We start from the raw sequence: 19,574 nt of genomic DNA, 5'->3' as shown, positions 1-19,574 counted from the left end.
GTCAGGGCCCCAAAATTATTAGAATCTTTAGAGGAGTTCAGTTAAAGGTACGAGCTAAAGTGATGTAAACAGAGTTTGTATTTCTAGAGGCAATAGAGAGCTCTGTAAATGTTTTTACTATGAATTGTTAGATTATAGAATTTTAATCAATGATTTTAAAGTTGGTATTTGGGTTCAGATTGTTTTGTAAACTCAAAATTCAATTAATTTTGAAACTAAAAATATAAATAGTAAAAACTCTTTTGATGTTGCTGAAATTTGAGTCAAGCTGTTTACAAATTAGTCAAGCAACATATATATAGTTAGGACGATCAATATTTAGTAAAAAGAGCTGTATGTACTTGAAAATTTCTGGAACTCTAAACAATCATTAACAGGGAAAAGATGAGACTCCTTCCTCAATGTTTGCAGACAGTAAAACTAACTGTGTGGCAAAAAAGATTCAGTACTATGCTTGAATTAAATTCCCCACAATATCAAAGTACATTAATTTTCAAAACAAACATTTTAATTGTAAACACATATTCATTTGTATTAGGTCTTGTTAAAATGTATACAAGAAGTGTTTTATTAATGTTATTGTTGTCTATAACACAAAAGAGAAACTAAAAAAAAATGTTTTAAAACTAACACTCCAAGTTTAATTTTGTTTGAATTGTTTGATTAGCACAATAACTATTTAATCATTTTAGGTAGTGTTGATGGGTTTTTAATAATGTTTGAAAAATATTACTAGAACAGTATCAAAATTATCCTCAATCTGTATAGCATTGAGTAAATCGCCAAAATAGTGTTACAAAATGTATACTGCCAGTTTAATTGTGAAATATATTGATATCTTCAATTAACATTAAAAACACTTTAATTTTAATCATAGGTTTTTCTTGATATATTATTTGTTTTGTTTGAAATAAAGGAAACACAGTGATAAATAAATAAAAAATTTCTTTTACTGATATTTGTCTTTTAATGAAAATACTTGTTGGTATCTTTAACCAATCAATCAATGTTAAATTCCTTCTTAAAACACTCATATGATAAAGTAAAAGACATTCACTAGTAAAATGTGTAGGACATTTTAGTGATGGAATAACAACTAACTTCATTGATGTAAGTAAAATTAAGTACCTAAAACAAATATTGTAACTATTTTTTATTAGAAAATATTTCATGTTGAATTTTGTACTATATGTAAAAGATTTCAGGGTAGCTGTTATTACCTCATTACATAAAGCGTATCTAGACACTTTCAAATCTAACCATTTATGACGAAAATCTATAAATATTTACCAAGTTTGAACTGTATAGGCCTCATCCATTTCAGTCCTAAATCAAGGATAGATACACATTTTATGCTATATACAAATAAACACAGTATACTTCATAACTTTTATACTATTCACAATTGTGGTTTTAAATATTACCACAGTTAATTTAAATCTATCGCTTAAACATTTTCTGGGAAAGGGGGAAAATTTAAACAACTCAATAATTTTAACGATAAAATAAAAATTGTTTAACTCCAATTGCTACAGTGCTTATCATGAAAAAAGATTAACGACTACAGTATAAGTATTTATGTAATAAGCACTTTAGGACAAAAATTAGTAAATTTAAATACAACTAGAACTTAATAAATCTACAACTGGTCTATACTAAAGAAATAATAATATAGTTTTATTATACCTAGGTTAATGCAATATCAATACAATTAATTAAGAAAATAATGATCAGTACAGTGAGGATGCGGTTAAGTGTAGTTATATGTTGTTGTTATGCACTTCAAAACAGGTGAAGGCAATACCTATTTTGATAACTAACTGTTAAGATTAAATAGAATCATCCCTAGTAAAAGAATTCTGATATAGGGTTTTTCATAATATACAATTTTATCAATCAGTAATGATAAAAACTTCTGAATAATGTTTTTGATCATATTTTTGTAAACTTACACTTGTATTAGGGAACTAAATCAAAATATTTTCATGTTACTGTTCATAATTCAGAAGACTTGGTGTCTAAAAAATCACAAACTAAACAGGATACAAAATTCACTTGTTAATAGTCAAGAATAAAGTTGTCAATAATAGAAACTGGGTTGGGAATTCTCTCTTCAAAGAGAGGTTATAGTTAGAGGTTATAGAGGTTATATTGAATCTGAAGGTTTTCAATCCAAAATGGGTCAAATGTGGATTCAGATGCCATTTGGCATTAAACTATAGTTTTAAAATATAGTTGTTTAGCCTCCGGATTACTGTATTATACTTAAAATGGTTTACAATACCTGCATATAGTAATCCTTTGTTGCTGTTTTGGCAACTAGTTTCGGTTCATTATTGAACCATCTTCAGGCCTCAAGGTGTCAAATAATCACTTCATACGAAGGTCGTTAATAACAGAGTTCAATAAATAAGACATATACGTGTTTCGTGTTTTGTATATGTCTTATTTATTGTACTCTGTTATTAACGACCTTCGAATGAAGTGATTATTTGACACCTTGAGGCCTGAAGATGGTTCAATAATGAACCGAAACTAGTTGCCAAAACAGCAACAAAGGGTGTTCTATATGCAGGTATTGTAAACCATTTTAAGTTAAACTATAGATGTGTTCTAAACAAACTCTAAAGTCAGACCAGAGTTTGGCCAGTTTTTTACTAAAATAATTTTTAAATGTCCATGTTGTAAAAACACACATTCAAATTTAAGAATTAAACAAAGCAAGTACCATTGTTATGAAGTTATTCAGAAAATATTGATGAAAAAAACATTATTATTTGAGAAATGTAAGGCAAAACTTTTTGTGTGTGCCTTTTGGTTTTGGAGTTACATTTTGTAGAGACGTTATTTTTTGTAAAATGACATTACCGACATTACAAACAGGTCCAACTTTGTTTATGGGTTGACCGGGCCCCATTTTCTTGGGGAAGGCCCCCTTTTCTGTGGTGGGGAGGGGGGAGGGCAAAACCTGTTTGCAGAGCTATTCACTCTAAACCTGGGCCAAATACAACAACTTTTTCTACCACCTTTAGTGGCATTGATTATTGTATTCAAAATAAATCAGCAACTCGTTTTTGGACACAAACCAAGGTGTTTTAACAACAAATACAACATAACCGAATCACTTGTCATCACACCCTCTCTGTACTGATGTTAGTGCGAAGGGTAAGAGTGCTACGGACATGCTGGTAGTAAGCAATGTTAAGAACCTTAGAGTTGCCTGATTGTACATTCCCTGGTTGGCCGAGGGCAGAGCGTTGGCTCCCGTCCGTCTGGGGAACAGAGCAAAGCATCGTCAAGTGCATCAAACTTACGAATAGAGTATTTAAAAAAGGAATCAGTTATTTACCGTCTCAATGCAGTAGTTTGAATATTTGGGAAACATGGTTTTATGTGCTAAATTTTGATCCCCCTCAAATTAATTTGAAAACTCTGTAAGGAGTGGTTTTTACACTGATCGTAGGATTGTTACCTAATTTAAATGGTATTGTTTAGAAATTCGGTACTTTGGTAGGCCACTTATTTTACAGCGCGCTGCGGCGGTTATGTTAGGTTGGTTTATCAAAAATATGTCATAAAATATCATATGTAGGACTTTTCTTGTTTTTTTATAAATCGAACGATAACCTGATCAGTCATACTTTCTATTAATGATAACCCAACCTAACATAACCGCCACAGCGCACTGTAAAATAGGCCTCTGTATAATACCAAAGTACCAGAAAATTTTAAACTATCAGTGCTTTCTCTTCTCATAAAATAATGTTAGGAACAATACAGTTAGTTGTTAAGGATGAAGAATACACACATTAAGTTAGTAGCTTGTACTACAAGGTCAGATAATATTTCAGGCAAAATTAGGTTAGTTTTTTTTCTCGCTATAATTTCTCTTTATTACACAAAATAGTAATCTCAACCAATTTCAAATTTGAATAACAAACAATCTTAAAACAAATAAAGCACCAATTAAACTGTTTAAATTTTGAACAAAAGTAAATTTTTATGACATTATTTGGTAATGATAGCTTCAGGGCGGTTTTAAGAATTTTGTAGTAAATACATTGTGAACAGCAGGCTCACTTTACTGTAGGAATGGTCAAGTCTCGAAATTTCGGGAAATTTTAAATCTCGTTACACGAGACGAGATTTCTTTTTGGCCGAAATTTTTATCAAGACGAGAATAAAAAAAAAAAAAAAAAAAAATTAAAAACGCCTGCAGAAATGAAAGTCAATGCAATACCCGCAATACAGGAGCGTGTTGTAGTTGCGTTTCCATTGTGAAGGCGTTCTTATTTAATTAATTCTTTAAATGTAAATATTACTTTAATTATTTTAATAATATTACTTTAATAACATTTGAGAAGTTTTGTTAAGTGTAAGCAGTGTGAGGAATGTTTTATTACTATAAAAAAAACAAAACAAGTAACTATTTTATCAAAATTAATATTGCTTTTATTTTATGATTTATTTTATTTTAGGATAAGTTGAACTCCATCCTAACTGATATCACTATGTTTCCTAATCGTAGGCATTTTTAATAAGTTAGGCGTGATTAATAAAAAAAATGTTATGCTGATGTTTTTTTAATAAAAGGTTGTAAATATTCTTGCCTATTATCATTATTTTTGTATTTAAACAGTCATCTAACAATGTTACAAAATCAGGTAAAAATTTTGAACGTGCATTTCCCGTTGTGTATGAGAAGGGAAATCCCGTCTCGATCTCGTCTTGAAATTTTATGAGAAATAAAAAATCTCGTCTCGTCTCAAACTAAAAATCCAATCTCGTCCATCCCTACTTTACTGAAAAAAAAAATGTTAAAACCTACGAATGAACACATAAAACATAGAATTTTTGGAACTATTAGGTCCTTCTTCAGTTGTAGTTAGAAAGACTAAACAACTGATGAAGGAACTAGTAGTAGTTAATAACATTCGACGAATAAGTGTTAATTTGTATACTTTGAACAATTTTTGCCAGTAAGATAATCCCACTGTTTAACATATCCACCACAATTTCTTAAATCAAGTCATCAGTGCATCTGCCATATTCAGTGGTTAGGTCATAAACCTCTGTTAGTTGGTTACATTAGTTTCATTCAGATTCAAAATTAGTGTTACACAGGCAGTGGTAAGGTTAGGCTAGTTTTACACAGACCTCCGCAGTTCCTCCTGACTGTGTTGCAGAGCCTGCGCGACCCGCTCCAGCCGCAGACTGCGTTGTGTGAGAGGAGACGCAGCCCCACTACACTCACCTCCGCCTCCGCTCAGCTCCTCTGCAGACATGTCTGTAGGCAGCTGGGCCAACTGGAGCTGCAACATTACCCGCCACATGTAGCACAACCAGCACAACTGATCTCATTGTCAACACTTTTTAAGTTAACTGCCTGCAAAAAATCGTAGTGAACTAAACTACCTGAAAGGACGTTAGGATTGTCAATCTTACTCAAGGATTCTAGAATCCCAGAACTAACAATTAGAATCATGTAAAGTTAATTTCATAATCCTAACGTCCAAGCAATAATTACTTTTTAATGGTAAAGTATTAAAATAAAAGATTATTTAAAGATTAATTAAAGAGTAGATACAAAATCAATTCTAAACCAATCAGAAAGCTATCCTAAGCATTCTTGAAGAAAAATTTACACAAGTCAAGTATATAAAAAAATTCTTAAATAAGGAACCTAGTGAATAATCACATAGCCTGTTGTAAGAATAAATGGAACTTCGGATAACTGTTCAAAAATAGATCAGTTATCTGTTAGGATAACTAAATCGATGGTATTAACTTCAAGCCATTCCACACACGTTTTAAGCAACAACCAAAGCACAGAGTCTATGAAGAATTGTTACATAGCCTTCACTATGGAACAGTAAATACAATTCAGAAGAAAATATTACTAGCTACAAACTATTCTTGATTATAAATTTAAAAATATATAAATACACAATTGAACATATTTTGTGTAATTGTACTTATTCTATGCAAGTGTTGATTGTACAAAAAACAATTACAAGTGGATAAGCTGTGAATTGTGTGTAAACCGTTTTTGAACGGCAAAAGCATTGATACACAGTTACCATAGTCAGTATAAAGTTACCGCTGACTTGAATGGGGTGCTTTTAGTGAAACGCAAAGCGATTCACATTTTGTAGACTTACCAATCAAAGAGAAAAAAATACTCCACTATATCAAAACCACAGAAAAAAATTACTTTGAAAAAATCACATGTGTCCTGAAACCTGCAATAGAAGACAGTTGCTAAAAGGTTAATCAACATATCCGTAACTTAAACAAACATGCACTTGACTTACAAAACACACGCATATCGACAAGTAATTCATCTGCTACCAAACACTGTTATGGAGGGGACTAACCCTAGGGACGCAGTGTTGTCTAGACTACGGTGCCAAGTGTTATGTACATAACTGTCAGCTGACAACGCGAGGGGGCAGCGGTGGGGAGAGGGGGGACTACAAGACAAGAAAAGCGGGAACGGAGAAAAGCGAAGCGACGGTACCTGGCTGGTCGGCAGGGACTCGGAAAGTTGGCCTGGACTCATGAGATTGGCAGCGTATTGGTGGAGGTGGGCTGGCGACATGGATGCTGGAGCCTACAATAACACTGGTCTTACTGATCACTACCAGCACTACACTAACTGGGGCGACCTCTGGGAGAGGTTGGCAGCCTCTTTTAACCTTACATTGGCTTATAAAAATAGGCTTCGGTTTGTGGGACATATCCAGCAAAGCAAGGTGTGAGCCTGTATAGTACAACAACACTAGGATGCAAACCCATGACATTTCTGACATGGATTCGTAGTCCGTTGCGTCTAAGCCACCGACTCTGTAATTAGTTTAGTTGTCAATGTCAAGAGACTGTTCAAGGTTTACATGAGGATTACATTTTTGTATACACCAAAAAATTGTTTTTAAAAATTAAAATTTGTTCTTTTGAAAGATATATTATTTACAGGTAGAAATAAATATTTATCATGAATTTTAAATGCCAAACACATACAAGTTTAGGACATAAACATGTTTTTAAAAACAATTGCTTTCATTGGAGATGTTTTGTGGTCAGAATAATTAATTTATTATTAGTATAATCCTTAAATGTGAAGGTTGCTGTCAAAAATGAAATGCAACTATTGCTAATTACGATAATTTTGAATTAAAATTAATTACGATAATTGACTTTGATCTGACTTATTAGGCAGTCTAGATTTCAAAAGCTAGCTCGCAAGAGAAGTCCGTGAAAAAAATGGTTTGGTGAAAGTTGATCCGATGTTGCCAAATTTCTATTGAGTTAAAAAGAGAATCATCAGTTACAATTTATTTTTGACAATTTTTGTGTGATCATAAAAGCATGGTTGTAAAAAAAAATTTAGCCAATTTAGGGGGAGAGGGATTAACCTCCTGATTGATCTGTCAGGAGTGATTAAGCAGAAAATACAATCAAATCTAAGATAAGTAAAAATAGTAAAACTAATTCCAGAAAGGGATTAAACTTGACGTTTTATTTAAGGGCTAAAACACTTGAGCTAATGACTATAGGAAACTTTGAACGCTTTTTACAAAGGATTAACTCTCCTATGTGACTTTTAAGGGGAAATACCAACTGTGAACAGAAGCTAAGGGGCAAAGATTGATTTGTCGTTGCTTACTTTAGTATTTCTGTGGTGACCAATTTTATGTTTCTGCTGAAAAAGAAAAGCAAGAAGAGAGAAAAGAGCTGAAAGTAGTATTGGTAAGTTTATAAGGAAACAAAGAGCAAGTCAGCTTAGCTTCGACCTGGCACCAGATAATAAAAAGCAAAATTTAATACATAATTTCCTTTACCAACCTGTATCTTCAAGATAAGTCAAGTGAATTACCATACCAAGACCAATTACAAAGACATTTTTCTTCCTATATATTAAAACTAACAACTTATACATTACAACTTAGATACATCTCTTCTAAGTATGTTTGAAGTTTTATAGATTTCAATCAACCACAATTCATAGCTAATTCTATGTTCTTTTCTGTTCTTTTAGGAAATTATTTTTAACTGAGGCGCATGTAATTAATTGCAGCACTATCTAGGTCAATGGTAACTTAGATTGCATATGTGATGGCAAATGACAGAACCATATTTGCTTAGATTATGGGAATATTAGAGGGAGTAGGATTTTTATAGGTTTTAAGCAACCTACTGTACTATACTTATAAGTCAGTACGGTAATAAACTGTTGAAAGCATTTATTTACCTAACTTTTATATTTATGTAACTTGTTCCTAAAACTATTTCACAGTTTAAATGGTACTTATTGTCATTGAGTTGGGTTAAAAATCCTTGTGGAGCAAGTTAGCTAATTCTATCAAATGTCTTCAGAATGTACTGTTATCAATGTGCTTAGCAAGTTTAAGTGCCAAACTTGTGGTTCCATTACAGTGAATTTCAATTCCTTTCATGTAAGAGTAATAAATTACTGATAAGAAAAAAAACAAACCATGAATGAATTCTTTATAAATTGCAACAGTTAAGTAGTAGAAATGGAAGTAAGGCGCACAAATATCTTTTAACCCTTCCTCGAACATATGTGTGGTCATCTAAGATGTCTTACAGAAGTATGATACACTTTTGAACAATTAACAATTGGGAGGTATACAACAAAATCAGTCCAGAACCTACAGCAATGTGGGTGAGCGTGTCGGAGTGTACTAACCGTGTGGTACTTGTGCAGGTAGTCACGTTGGGGCGAGTGGTGTGACTTGGGCGTACTGCGGCCACTCAGTGGCGGTGAGGATCTCTCAAAGCTGCGGCCTCGCACCAAGAGGTTCATGTGCTCCAGACTGCCTACCCGAGACTCCAACTCTTCTGCTCTCGCCTCCGTACTCTGCTTTTCCTCTTGGATAAGTCTGCAAGGGAAAATCATTAGTAAAATAACTACAACAAGTAATTGAGTATCAAGAATTATTTGAATTTTCACAAATACACAAGTAAAAGTTGAGCAGGCTCAAAAACATCGAGCATCGATGTTGTTGAAACCATATCCCATATTTTACAATAATTTAATAAATTTATGTTTTGTATTTGAGAGGTGACTAATTATTGAACCCTTATTCTTGGAAGTAATAGAATTTTGCATCACACAATTAATAGTGCACAATCATTGCATTGTCATTCGACACAGCTATTAAGAGGATACAACACAAATACTGAAGGTTGAACTGCTTAAAGTGCAGTAAGCGAAAATTAACATTGTATTGCTCCAGTTTTTACTTGTATGACTACATAAAAATTTATTCTGATTTTTTTAACTGATAAAAGAAGTTTGGTGAATTGTGATGTATTAAATTAGTAAAAAAAATTTCTAAATGTTTTCTGCACTCATTAAAACTCAAAATATATCAATACCACCAACGAATAAAAGTCTTATAATACATATGGTTTGCATTCACATTAAATTGGCAGTTCAAATGTGCTTATAGATATTAGATGTACAATGATTATTTAATTTTTAAACATATTTAATACCATTGTAGTTCAATATTGAGAAAAAAAACATTTTTGATGACTAATTGGTACTTTTTACACACTTAATTGCAGATTTGTGATTGGTTACGTATAATTATCTATATATTAATACGCAAGGAGTTTTCTTTTCACAGTCATAACTCAATAACGGCTTGATGGATGTTAAAGTTTGAGGTGTCAAATTAAAGGTATTTTCATGTAGATGTGCAAATACGTCTCAGAATATTTGGAAAGGGCACCACTTAAGTACAGTTAAGTGCTAAAGTTTGGAAGGCGGCGCCATCTGTTGACATTTGATCAAACTCAATTCCCTTTGTTTACAAATAACATATGGACGTAGTTTGAAATAGTTTTTAAGGTTAACCACAGACTGCAGGACTTAAAACTTTCAGAGCAAAGCTGGAATTTATATTTTGTTTCAATCTGTTAACTAAGTCTGGTTCATAATGAAGAGCATCCTATCAATACTAGACAACAAAGTGTTTAGTAAGAATAAATATTTAATTATTTTTATTATTAGTTTTTAAGTTTGACCATAGACTGGCAGGACTTATTTATTTCAGAGCAAAGCCGGAATTTTATATTTTTAATAAACATCTGTTAACTAAATCTGTTTCTTAACTAAAGAGTTTCCTAGCAACTTGACAACAAATTGTTTGTAAATAGTTGAATGTATTTACCTTACATCATATTTTACTGAATTATCGTGTTGTTTTGATTACAGTTTGGTGTGATGAAATGAATGTTTGAGAGTGATTATTTCCAGTGCAGTTACATCACCATATCATGTACTTTACAATGTGTATAACAATTCCATTGTAGTGTTTTCTGTTGTTTTGTTAACTTTCGTAATTTATCTAAATTTAAAATAATATACCACCAGTAGAGTGGCTGGAGGAAACGCGAATGTGGCTGCTTGCATCAATCTCACAATGTATCATTTGAAGATTACATAGTGGCAACCATCGTGTGGGATACATACAAATGTTAACATTTTGGTGGCTTACATTTTAAGCAAAAAAAAAAAAAACGAGTCTGGCCGATACAGTTCAATTGTTACTCTTTGTTGCCATAAATGAGAGAACCATTTACCTCATCTGCGGAATTCACCATACTTTCAGGACTTATTGGAAACTCCCAATCTGAAATCAGGGCTGTGAGGCTTGGATCTAGAAATTATTAGAATAAAATTTGTCAATTCAATTCCGCCTTTGCCATGGTCAGCTCTGAAACTCATTTAGATGAGAGGATCATACAGGGGATCTACAATTTCAAGATCCATAACACTTGAAAGGAAAGATTCAATGAAAAAATATGTGGGAAATAGGGTCACATTGCCAACCCATTTGCCCAATCTTTTAAAACTGTGGTAGAAATGTGTAGGGACGAGAGCTCCGAGGAGTTAAGGGAGATTCTTATGTACATATTAAGAGACAAAATAATTGGCTTTCCTCGCTACAATGATGCGATCTGTATAAATGTCGCCGCTATTTTTAAAGCTGAAAACAGACCAAATAAATCTTAGTTTTTTTTTTTTTTTACTAATAATTTTAAACGCAAATCCGTTCTAGATCTGTCGTTACATCCACTTGCTTGCCCTCTAATGTTCCCAACTGGAGACTTTGGTTGGGGCAACTAATTTAAACACGCCTAAAACAGAACCTATCGTAGAAATAATTTAAGAGTGCTATATTACGTGTAACCCCACCTACAATACATAAGAAATGACCAAAGCAGTATGAGAGCGGATCTGTATTTAAATATTGTAGGTTAGTTTTATAATTTGTTACAACATAATAGTTTTCGTATTTCTATAATCAGTCATAGACTTTAGAATTACTCTTTGATTGAGGTCTTGCTGTTTATGTTTTTGTTGTTTATATTTTTTTTATCAAGTTGCAGTTTTGCTCGATTTCGAGCAACAGGTTATCTAGTTTAATTAACTATACGTTAGTTGCTATATCAACTATCAAATAAATCCATTCAATGAATACAAAATCTATAAGAAGCGCAATACCTTTGTTAAAAATTCAGTCCATGGGAATATTTGAATTTTGAATAGTTCCTGCGGTGGCCGCTAGGCAGACAATCGCGAGTGCGCAGCCAAGTTAGCTAACTGAGTGAGAGAGAGTGAGACAAAGAATCTGCTTAGAGAGAGAGGGATCGAGTAGTGCGGCCTAAGCTCATTTCGGCTGCAAAATTCCAGTTTGACTATTTTCCATAAGCAGGTTTCGCATTTCGCTTCTATTCATTGATCCATTTTAGACTACAGTAACTAACAAACCTGATCTCGTTATTGATGGCGTCCAGCTGTTCCTGCAGCATGATGGCTAGTGTCTGTGCGTCTGTGTGACCAGACGGAGACAAGATATCGGCCGCACTGAAGATACTCTCGTTGTCGTCTCCCTCTGCGTCGCTCGTCATGTCGTACACTTGCTGTGCATTGCTCGACATCATGTGTACCTGCTGCATCTTCTCCCATTCCTGCCAAAGTGAGAACAATCAATATTTGGCTCAAAGTGTTGCTAATCTCGCTATTAGAAAAAAACCCCTTAAATCTAAACTTAAATGGTGTTTCAGAAAACAATTCTCTTCCTTCCTTTGCCTGCTAAGTTGTAAAAATGTTCATCAATATTTGTTTATATTTATATAAAATATTCATTTGGAGACACCTTTAATATTATTTTTTGTAAGAGAGTTTCATTTTTAAGAAGAATTTTTACTTTATAAGAAAGTGTTAAGACCACTTCCTGATTATTTGTCAAATTTAGATACTTTTTGTGATCAGTTGAATTTGTTATCATTTAAGTGTCGCAAATATTTCGTTTGATTTTAACACTGTTTGTCCCTTTGGCTAGACAAGTTCCGGCTAAGTGTTGTGCTAAATCAATCTGTGTAAAACAATCCATTAATTGCTACTGTTGGTGAAAAATCAATCAAGTTTTTTACTTGTGTTATTTTTATAAGGTGATAAAACTAATAGTTAATATAGAATGAAATGAAAAAATTGAGAATATGCAAAGCAGTTTGGAGTCAAGACCACATACATACGTTTGATGAAACATTTGAAATTATGTTAAATACAGGGTGGTGCAGAGAAATGGGAAATTTTGAACTCGTTGTTGGTACACCTGTATCTCTTGTAGGAATGAGAAATGGAAGTCATGAAGCCAAGTAGTAATGGACATTTAGTTCAGACGGAGCAGTGGAGTGGTGATGAGCGTACAGTCGGCCTGAGAGCGTACTACAAAAATAGTGACAGTGCAAAACTGCAAATGTTTGGATGTCTGCCACTTTAATTTAAATGGACATGTCAATACAGTAGACTTCCTCTTATCCGGACTCCTCGGGACCGAGGCCAGTCCGGATAACGGGTTTTCCGGTTAAACCGACGTCCCCAAAAAATCATTAAAACGGTTTACTGTGATATTCGACTTAAATTTAGGAGAGCATTGTATTTAGACACGTGATCACTGGTCTCAAATCTTTCCCACGAGAACAGTCGTTTCAGTACTGCCCACTTCCTGCCGATCTAGTCCGGTTAAACCAATGTGCTGATAAAAATTGTCCGGTTAAACAGATGTCATTTCCGCCGAGTGTAGTCCGGTTTATCCGATGTCCGGTTAAAAGGTATCCGGATAAGAGAGAGTCTACTGTAAGCAGAACATGCGTTACTGGGCTCAACGAAATCCCACTGAACTTCATCAACGTTCGTTACACAGTCCCAAAGTTACTGTGTGGCGTGCAGTGTCTTGTCTTGGTGTGATTGGACCTTACTTTTTTGTGGATGAAAATGGTTCCACTGTAACTTTCACATCTCAACGTTACATTCATATGCTGGAGACATTTTTCGTTCCATGGCTTCTTGCTTCTCAGATATTGAAATTCAGCAAACCTGGTTTGAACAAGACGGAGCCACCTCACACACTGCCAATCTGTCAATGGCTGCATTGAGAAGTTTGTTTGGGGAGCTCATAATTTCAAGGAACGCTAACGTCGTTTGGCCCCACGGTCTCAAGACCTCTCAGTGTGTGACTTCTTTCTATGGGGGACATCTAAAGAGCGTTGTGTACCTGGCTAGGCCAAGAAATCTTATTGAGCTCAAGATTCAGATCGAAGAACACATCGCCAATATTCCAGAGGACACATTGTGTCACATAATGCTTAGTCTTCAAAATCGATTGAACGAATAGGCCCAAAAGACAGCACTTAACTGATGTGATTTTTTAAATATGATTTTTGATTTTATTCCTATTTCCAACGTTGATTATGTATTTTCCACACTTGACCAACACATTTCCACCATTAAAGATTTTTTTTTCCATTTTCTTGGTATATTATAATTATTTCAAAATTTCCCGTTTCTCTGCGCCACCCTGTATATAAATATGGAGTTCACTATTTTTCCACATTAATGTTATGTGCTAAAATAGAGATCTCTCTGACTTAAAAAGAACATTTAGAGGGAAAAAACTTTGAAATTCACCAATCTGAACAAGAAAATCTACCATACACGTTGGTACTCTCTGACAAATATTATTTATACAGTTCTTAAGATTCTTGGTAGTTTAATATCTTTAGTTAGTTTGAAATAATTATTAGGAGTAAGAAAATATTACTTTAGAGGGATCATCTTCCATCACTCTTGACTTGTGTGATCTTCGAGAGAGCGAGTGAGTGTCGAAACTTGAGTGGCTCGTGCTTCTGACAAAACTGCTCTGCTCTTGCATGCTTGGTGATAAACTCCTGAAAAATTAAAGAGTTACACCATGATATAGTGTTGAAAATAAATATTTATATAAATATTTTAACAACACATTTGACATCCTCTCAATATGAAAAACTGCTTGCAATATGATAAATGTAACCTATATCCTATTATAGGATTCCTATTAATTTTTTTTCTTACCTAGCAGAAATCTAGGTAAGAATTTTTATTACCTAAGTAATAAATAAAATTCTTTAGAACTTGTAACAAAAACACAAAATCTTTCATATATATAGTGATGGAATGGTGTCAAATTTAACTTCTTCAACCCAACTATGCGTGCTTTGGATCCAGACTTTGGATATTGATATTCCATCCATATCCATCTAAATGGAACCGCTATAACCAGTGAATCACTCAAAAAGAACATGATTGAATGAGCCTCTTGTGATACTATTAGTCCATTGATCTGTTCATTCAAAGATAATTTGTGGGGGAAAATGCAACACATTCATTCTGTCAGTGTCTTTTATGACGATTATGTATCAATTGAACTTTGTTCATTTTTATTGTAACACTGGCTACATTTTAGGAACGGATGTTTACTTTACTGCAAAGTATATATAGTCGAATGTTTCACCTATACCTATAGCTACATAAACTTTATACAAACCTCGTTAATGCGTCTGTCTGTTGAATGTTGAAAGCTATTTCTTGTTGTAACATTTGTCGTTTAACATTGTCTGTTTCTAACCTTGATTTACTTAATTCCTTGACTATTTCTTGCTGCAACAATCAATTTTTGGTTAATAAAAGTTGCAGTAAAAATAGTTTGTTTACAATGTTATATCTATTATCATTCTTAGCTCATGATATTGACACCAGAGTCAAGTAAAATAATCTTTATTTACGAGGGACATTAGTTTTCATGAGAAATAAAATACAATAGAAAAAAACCTAGTAACAGGGGGAGTATAAATATGTTACGTTTAAATTTTTGCGAGTTAACAATTAAAAAATAAATAACAGCTTAAACCATTTTTTTTATTTATAAATTTGTACAATTAATTCTTACCTTTTCAACTTGTATATCTTCTAATACTTTCCTTGTCTTTTCTAATTCTTGTGATAACGCATTCTTCTCTTCTAAAGCGTGCATCCTCTCTTTTAAATGTACTTGCAGTCTTTCATTTGATTCTGTAAATAAATCAAGACAAAATATTTTTAGCATCTTTTAATAACAAACTATTGATTAATCAGAATGGTATAACTTATGTTTGCATTATTTTATCACTGAAATTTTAAGACAAAATCATGTTGGACTTTCTCAAAGGGGGTTTTTTGGCTGTTGTCTACGCTGGTGGCATTTTTACTGGAGTTATAACAGGATGAAGTATATTCCAAAGTTTTTTTGGGATAGGTGCAAGCCCAAATGTGTTGTGGGCGTGCTGGGAATCGAACCCACAACTCATATGAGTTTGAAATGATTGTCCTGTCTTAACTTATAAATTATATTTTTTACCTTTCAAATATCATCTATAGGCTACCTAACTTATAATGAAAGTTCAAAATTGCAACCTGCAAGTAAAAAATGCAAGTCGTAAGTTTTATTTACTAAAAAATAAAAATAAGATTTAAAACTAAAAAAATTACTATAAACTCTTAGATGTGGAAATTTGTTTGGCATATAGAGAAATTCCTATGGAATTTAGAATTAATTATGAATGTTATCACCAGGATTAATTATTGTGAGTCAAAATAAACCAAAAATAAAAATGCATCTAAAACTGCAAGGTCTCGTCTAACATTCATATTGAGTTGACAATAGTACAAAGTCACTGTGTTAGTGAAATGGTTGAAGTGATTTACCTGATAAGAGTTTGTCTACTGTGCTAGACAGCCTGGTGTTGTGGTCCTCATTCATCTTGAGTCTCTGGTTGAGCCTCATCACTTCTGTGTTCTTCTCCTCCACCTGAGCCTCCAGTCTCTGTATCCTGTCCTCGGCTGTCCCGTGTCTCTCCTGGGCCTGCAACACACCAACATCCCAGACTCAACAACATTGGTAATTTAATCATCTCAACATCCCAGACTCAACAAAAAAAGTAAGTTCATCATTCCAAAATCCCAGACTCAATAACATCAGTAATTTCATCATTCCAAAATCCCAGACTCAATAACATCAGTAATTTCATCATCTCAACATTCCAGACTCAATAACATCAGTAATTTAATCATCTCAACATTCCAGACTCAACAACATCAGTCATTTCATCATCCCAACATTCCAGACTCAACAACATCAGCCATTTCATCATCCCAAAATTCCAGACTCAACAACATCAGCCATTTCATCATCCCAACATTCCAGACTCAACAAGATCAGTCATTTCATCATCCCAACATTCCAGACTCAACAACATAAGCCATTTCATCATCCCAACATTCTAGATTCAACAACATCAGCCATTTCATCATCCCAACATTCCAGACTCAACAACATCAGCCATTTCATCATCCCAACATTCCAGACCCAACAACCTCAGCCATTTCATTATCTCAACACCACTGACTCAATAACATTAGTAATTTCATCATCTCAACAATATTAGTAAGTTCATCATCCCAACACCACCGACTCAATAACATTAGTAATTTAATCATCTCAACATTCCAGACTCAATATCAGTCATTTCATCATCCCAACATTCGAGACTCAACTAGATCAGTCATTTCATCATCCCAACATTCGAGACTCAACAAGATCAGTCATTTCATCATCCCAACATTCCAGACTCAACAACATAAGCCATTTCATCATCCCAAAATTCCAGACTCAACAACATCAGCCATTTCATCATCCCAACATTCCAGACTCAACAAGATCAGTCATTTCATCATCCCAACATTCCAGACTCAACAACATAAGCCATTTCATCATCCCAACATTCTAGATTCAACAACATCAGCCATTTCATCATCCCAACATTCCAGACTCAACAACATCAGCCATTTCATCATCCCAACATTCCAGACCCAACAACCTCAGCCATTTCATTATCTCAACACCACTGACTCAATAACATTAGTAATTTCATCATCTCAACAATATTAGTAAGTTCATCATCCCAACACCACCGACTCAATAACATTAGTAATTTAATCATCTCAACATTCCAGACTCAATATCAGTCATTTCATCATCCCAACATTCGAGACTCAACTAGATCAGTCATTTCATCATCCCAACATTCGAGACTCAACAACATCAGCCATTTCATCATCCCAACATTCCAGACTCAACAACATAAGCCATTTCATCATCCCAACATTCCAGACTCAACAACATCAGCCATTTCATTATCCCAACATTCCAGACTCAACAACATCAGCCATTTCATCATCCCAACATTCCAGACTCAACAACATAAGCCATTTCATCATCCCAACATTCCAGACTCAACAACATCAGCCATTTCATCATCCCAACAACATCAGCCATTTCATTATCCCAACATTCCAGACCCAACAACATCAGCCATTTCATCATCCCAACATTCCAGACCCAACAACATCAGCCATTTCATCATCCCAACATTCCAGACCCAACAACCTCAGCCATTTCATTATCCCAACATTCCAGACTCATCAAAATCATTCCTTTCATTATTCTAACATCCAAACATCCCATACTCAACAACAAGCTGTCTTTACGGTTTATTAAAATAAACATCAGTTAACCAGTAAATTTAAACAATTATTGATCTATAATAAGACACATTTAAGGCAAAAATGTTTTCTAAGAATCTTAAAATACTTTTGTAATGTTTGATAAACTTTCTCAAAAATATGTATGCTAAACTGTTAATAAATAATTTTAGTATTGTATACTTTAATCATTTTATATACATAATACTGATAGTAAAATAAAAAAATTTCCCAAATCCTGTCCAAAACCTACTCAAATAGATCTAATAAACAACAAAACATTATTATCTTAACTACAACTGATCTAATATCTAATCCTAATTAGGAACATTAAACTTACCTTGAATTTCATACTACAAATTAAACAACAATAATAAATACATGAATTTAAACTAACATCGAGAGAAAAGCATACTATTTTTTCAAGACCTGTAGTGTACATCACCAAGAGATAAACATTTATAAAAAACATCAAAATCTTACAGATAATTAATTATATTTAGGATATACTTTAAATAAAAAACATTGATAGAAGTGGGCAAGTACTAATACTACTAATAATGCCTTTTTGTAAATTAAAAATCGTTTCATGCTTGGCCCGAGAGTTAACTGCTATAATGAAGGCGAAAAGTTGTTGTTTTCAATAAATTTTAAACCCCTATAGTTAAATTAAATGAATTTGTCAATCTTTATTAAAATATAGCAGTCAAACGTGTAGAAATTAATTGTTTCTCCATAGTTTTGATGAGGATAAAATTTGTGACAAGGTACTGTGTTTAAGTCAAAAACATCTTGGAAGTTCCAAGTTTTATCACAATTTTATCAAAATACGTAGAACTGTTTTTACTGGAGTTAAATGTTATTTACAATTTTGATTACCAATAAAAGATGTATATCAAATTTTTGTTTCTGGGGACACTAAAACAAAATGCGCTATTGTCTCGGACTTATGCCTTGCCAACATAATTCCACTAATGACTTACTTTCTGGTAGGGACATGCATTAATAACAAACTAGTGCACCTGTTGCTCGAATTTGTGCAATTGCAAGGTATTACAGGCGTAATTTCAAAACAAATAACAGTTAGGCTATATAATTTCCGATGACTTAAAAGAGTCAACTCAAAGAATGCAATCAATCACTCCACTCCAGTTATTGAAACTGAAAACGAACGCTCTTATAAATATCAATATATCATGTGTTTACTATGAACAGCTGTAATTAATACAAATTATTTGTCTGTTTAAGTAACCAAAATCTTTTCTTCAAAAGAAATACGTTGGGATTTTGATGGCCTGTGGGGCAAAGCCTGAGGACTTTTATTACAGAAATTTGTGAAAGGGGGCGTCTAGACAAAAAATACTTAATTTTGACACATCGTTTGTAAAAATCCATCCATTATTAACGGAGGAGTAGTGTTTTGTAGAAATCGCCTTCACGTATTATATACAAGGATGTTTGTAATATTTCATTAAAAAAGAAAACATTAAGGAACAACATATTAAAATACACCAAGATCATAACACAAAGAGATTATATACTTCACATGTCTTGCCCACTCCTAACCAATGTGTGATAAAATACCAATAAGAAATTAGGATGTGCTTATAATCATGCAATGTAAGTGTTTCACTAATGT

General features: G+C 33.4%; 1 protein-coding gene across 1 annotated transcript in view; it reads right to left on the bottom strand.

Moving 5' to 3' along the window:
- Nucleotides 1-19,574, bottom strand: part of LOC128991497 (liprin-alpha-1) — a 73,131-nt gene that overhangs the window by 10,508 nt on the left and 43,049 nt on the right. Inside the window, exons 10-19 of the mRNA XM_054414423.1 lie at nucleotides 16,100-16,256; nucleotides 15,306-15,427; nucleotides 14,904-15,016; nucleotides 14,142-14,268; nucleotides 11,807-12,006; nucleotides 8,711-8,903; nucleotides 6,521-6,613; nucleotides 5,158-5,312; nucleotides 3,210-3,272; nucleotides 1,291-1,326 (exon numbers count right to left, since the gene is read on the bottom strand). Of these exons, the coding sequence (XP_054270398.1) occupies nucleotides 1,291-1,326; nucleotides 3,210-3,272; nucleotides 5,158-5,312; nucleotides 6,521-6,613; nucleotides 8,711-8,903; nucleotides 11,807-12,006; nucleotides 14,142-14,268; nucleotides 14,904-15,016; nucleotides 15,306-15,427; nucleotides 16,100-16,256 (1,259 nt within the window). The remainder of the gene's footprint in view (nucleotides 1-1,290; nucleotides 1,327-3,209; nucleotides 3,273-5,157; nucleotides 5,313-6,520; nucleotides 6,614-8,710; nucleotides 8,904-11,806; nucleotides 12,007-14,141; nucleotides 14,269-14,903; nucleotides 15,017-15,305; nucleotides 15,428-16,099; nucleotides 16,257-19,574) is intronic.

The sequence above is a fragment of the Macrosteles quadrilineatus genome, unplaced genomic scaffold (genome assembly GCF_028750875.1).
Source record: "Macrosteles quadrilineatus isolate MER2022 unplaced genomic scaffold, UCM_ALF_1.0 Scaffold_4__1_contigs__length_99947679, whole genome shotgun sequence".
Taxonomy (NCBI): domain Eukaryota; kingdom Metazoa; phylum Arthropoda; class Insecta; order Hemiptera; family Cicadellidae; genus Macrosteles; species Macrosteles quadrilineatus.
Note: the sequence above shows the minus strand (reverse complement) of the source record. Positions and strands in the feature narration are given on the sequence as shown.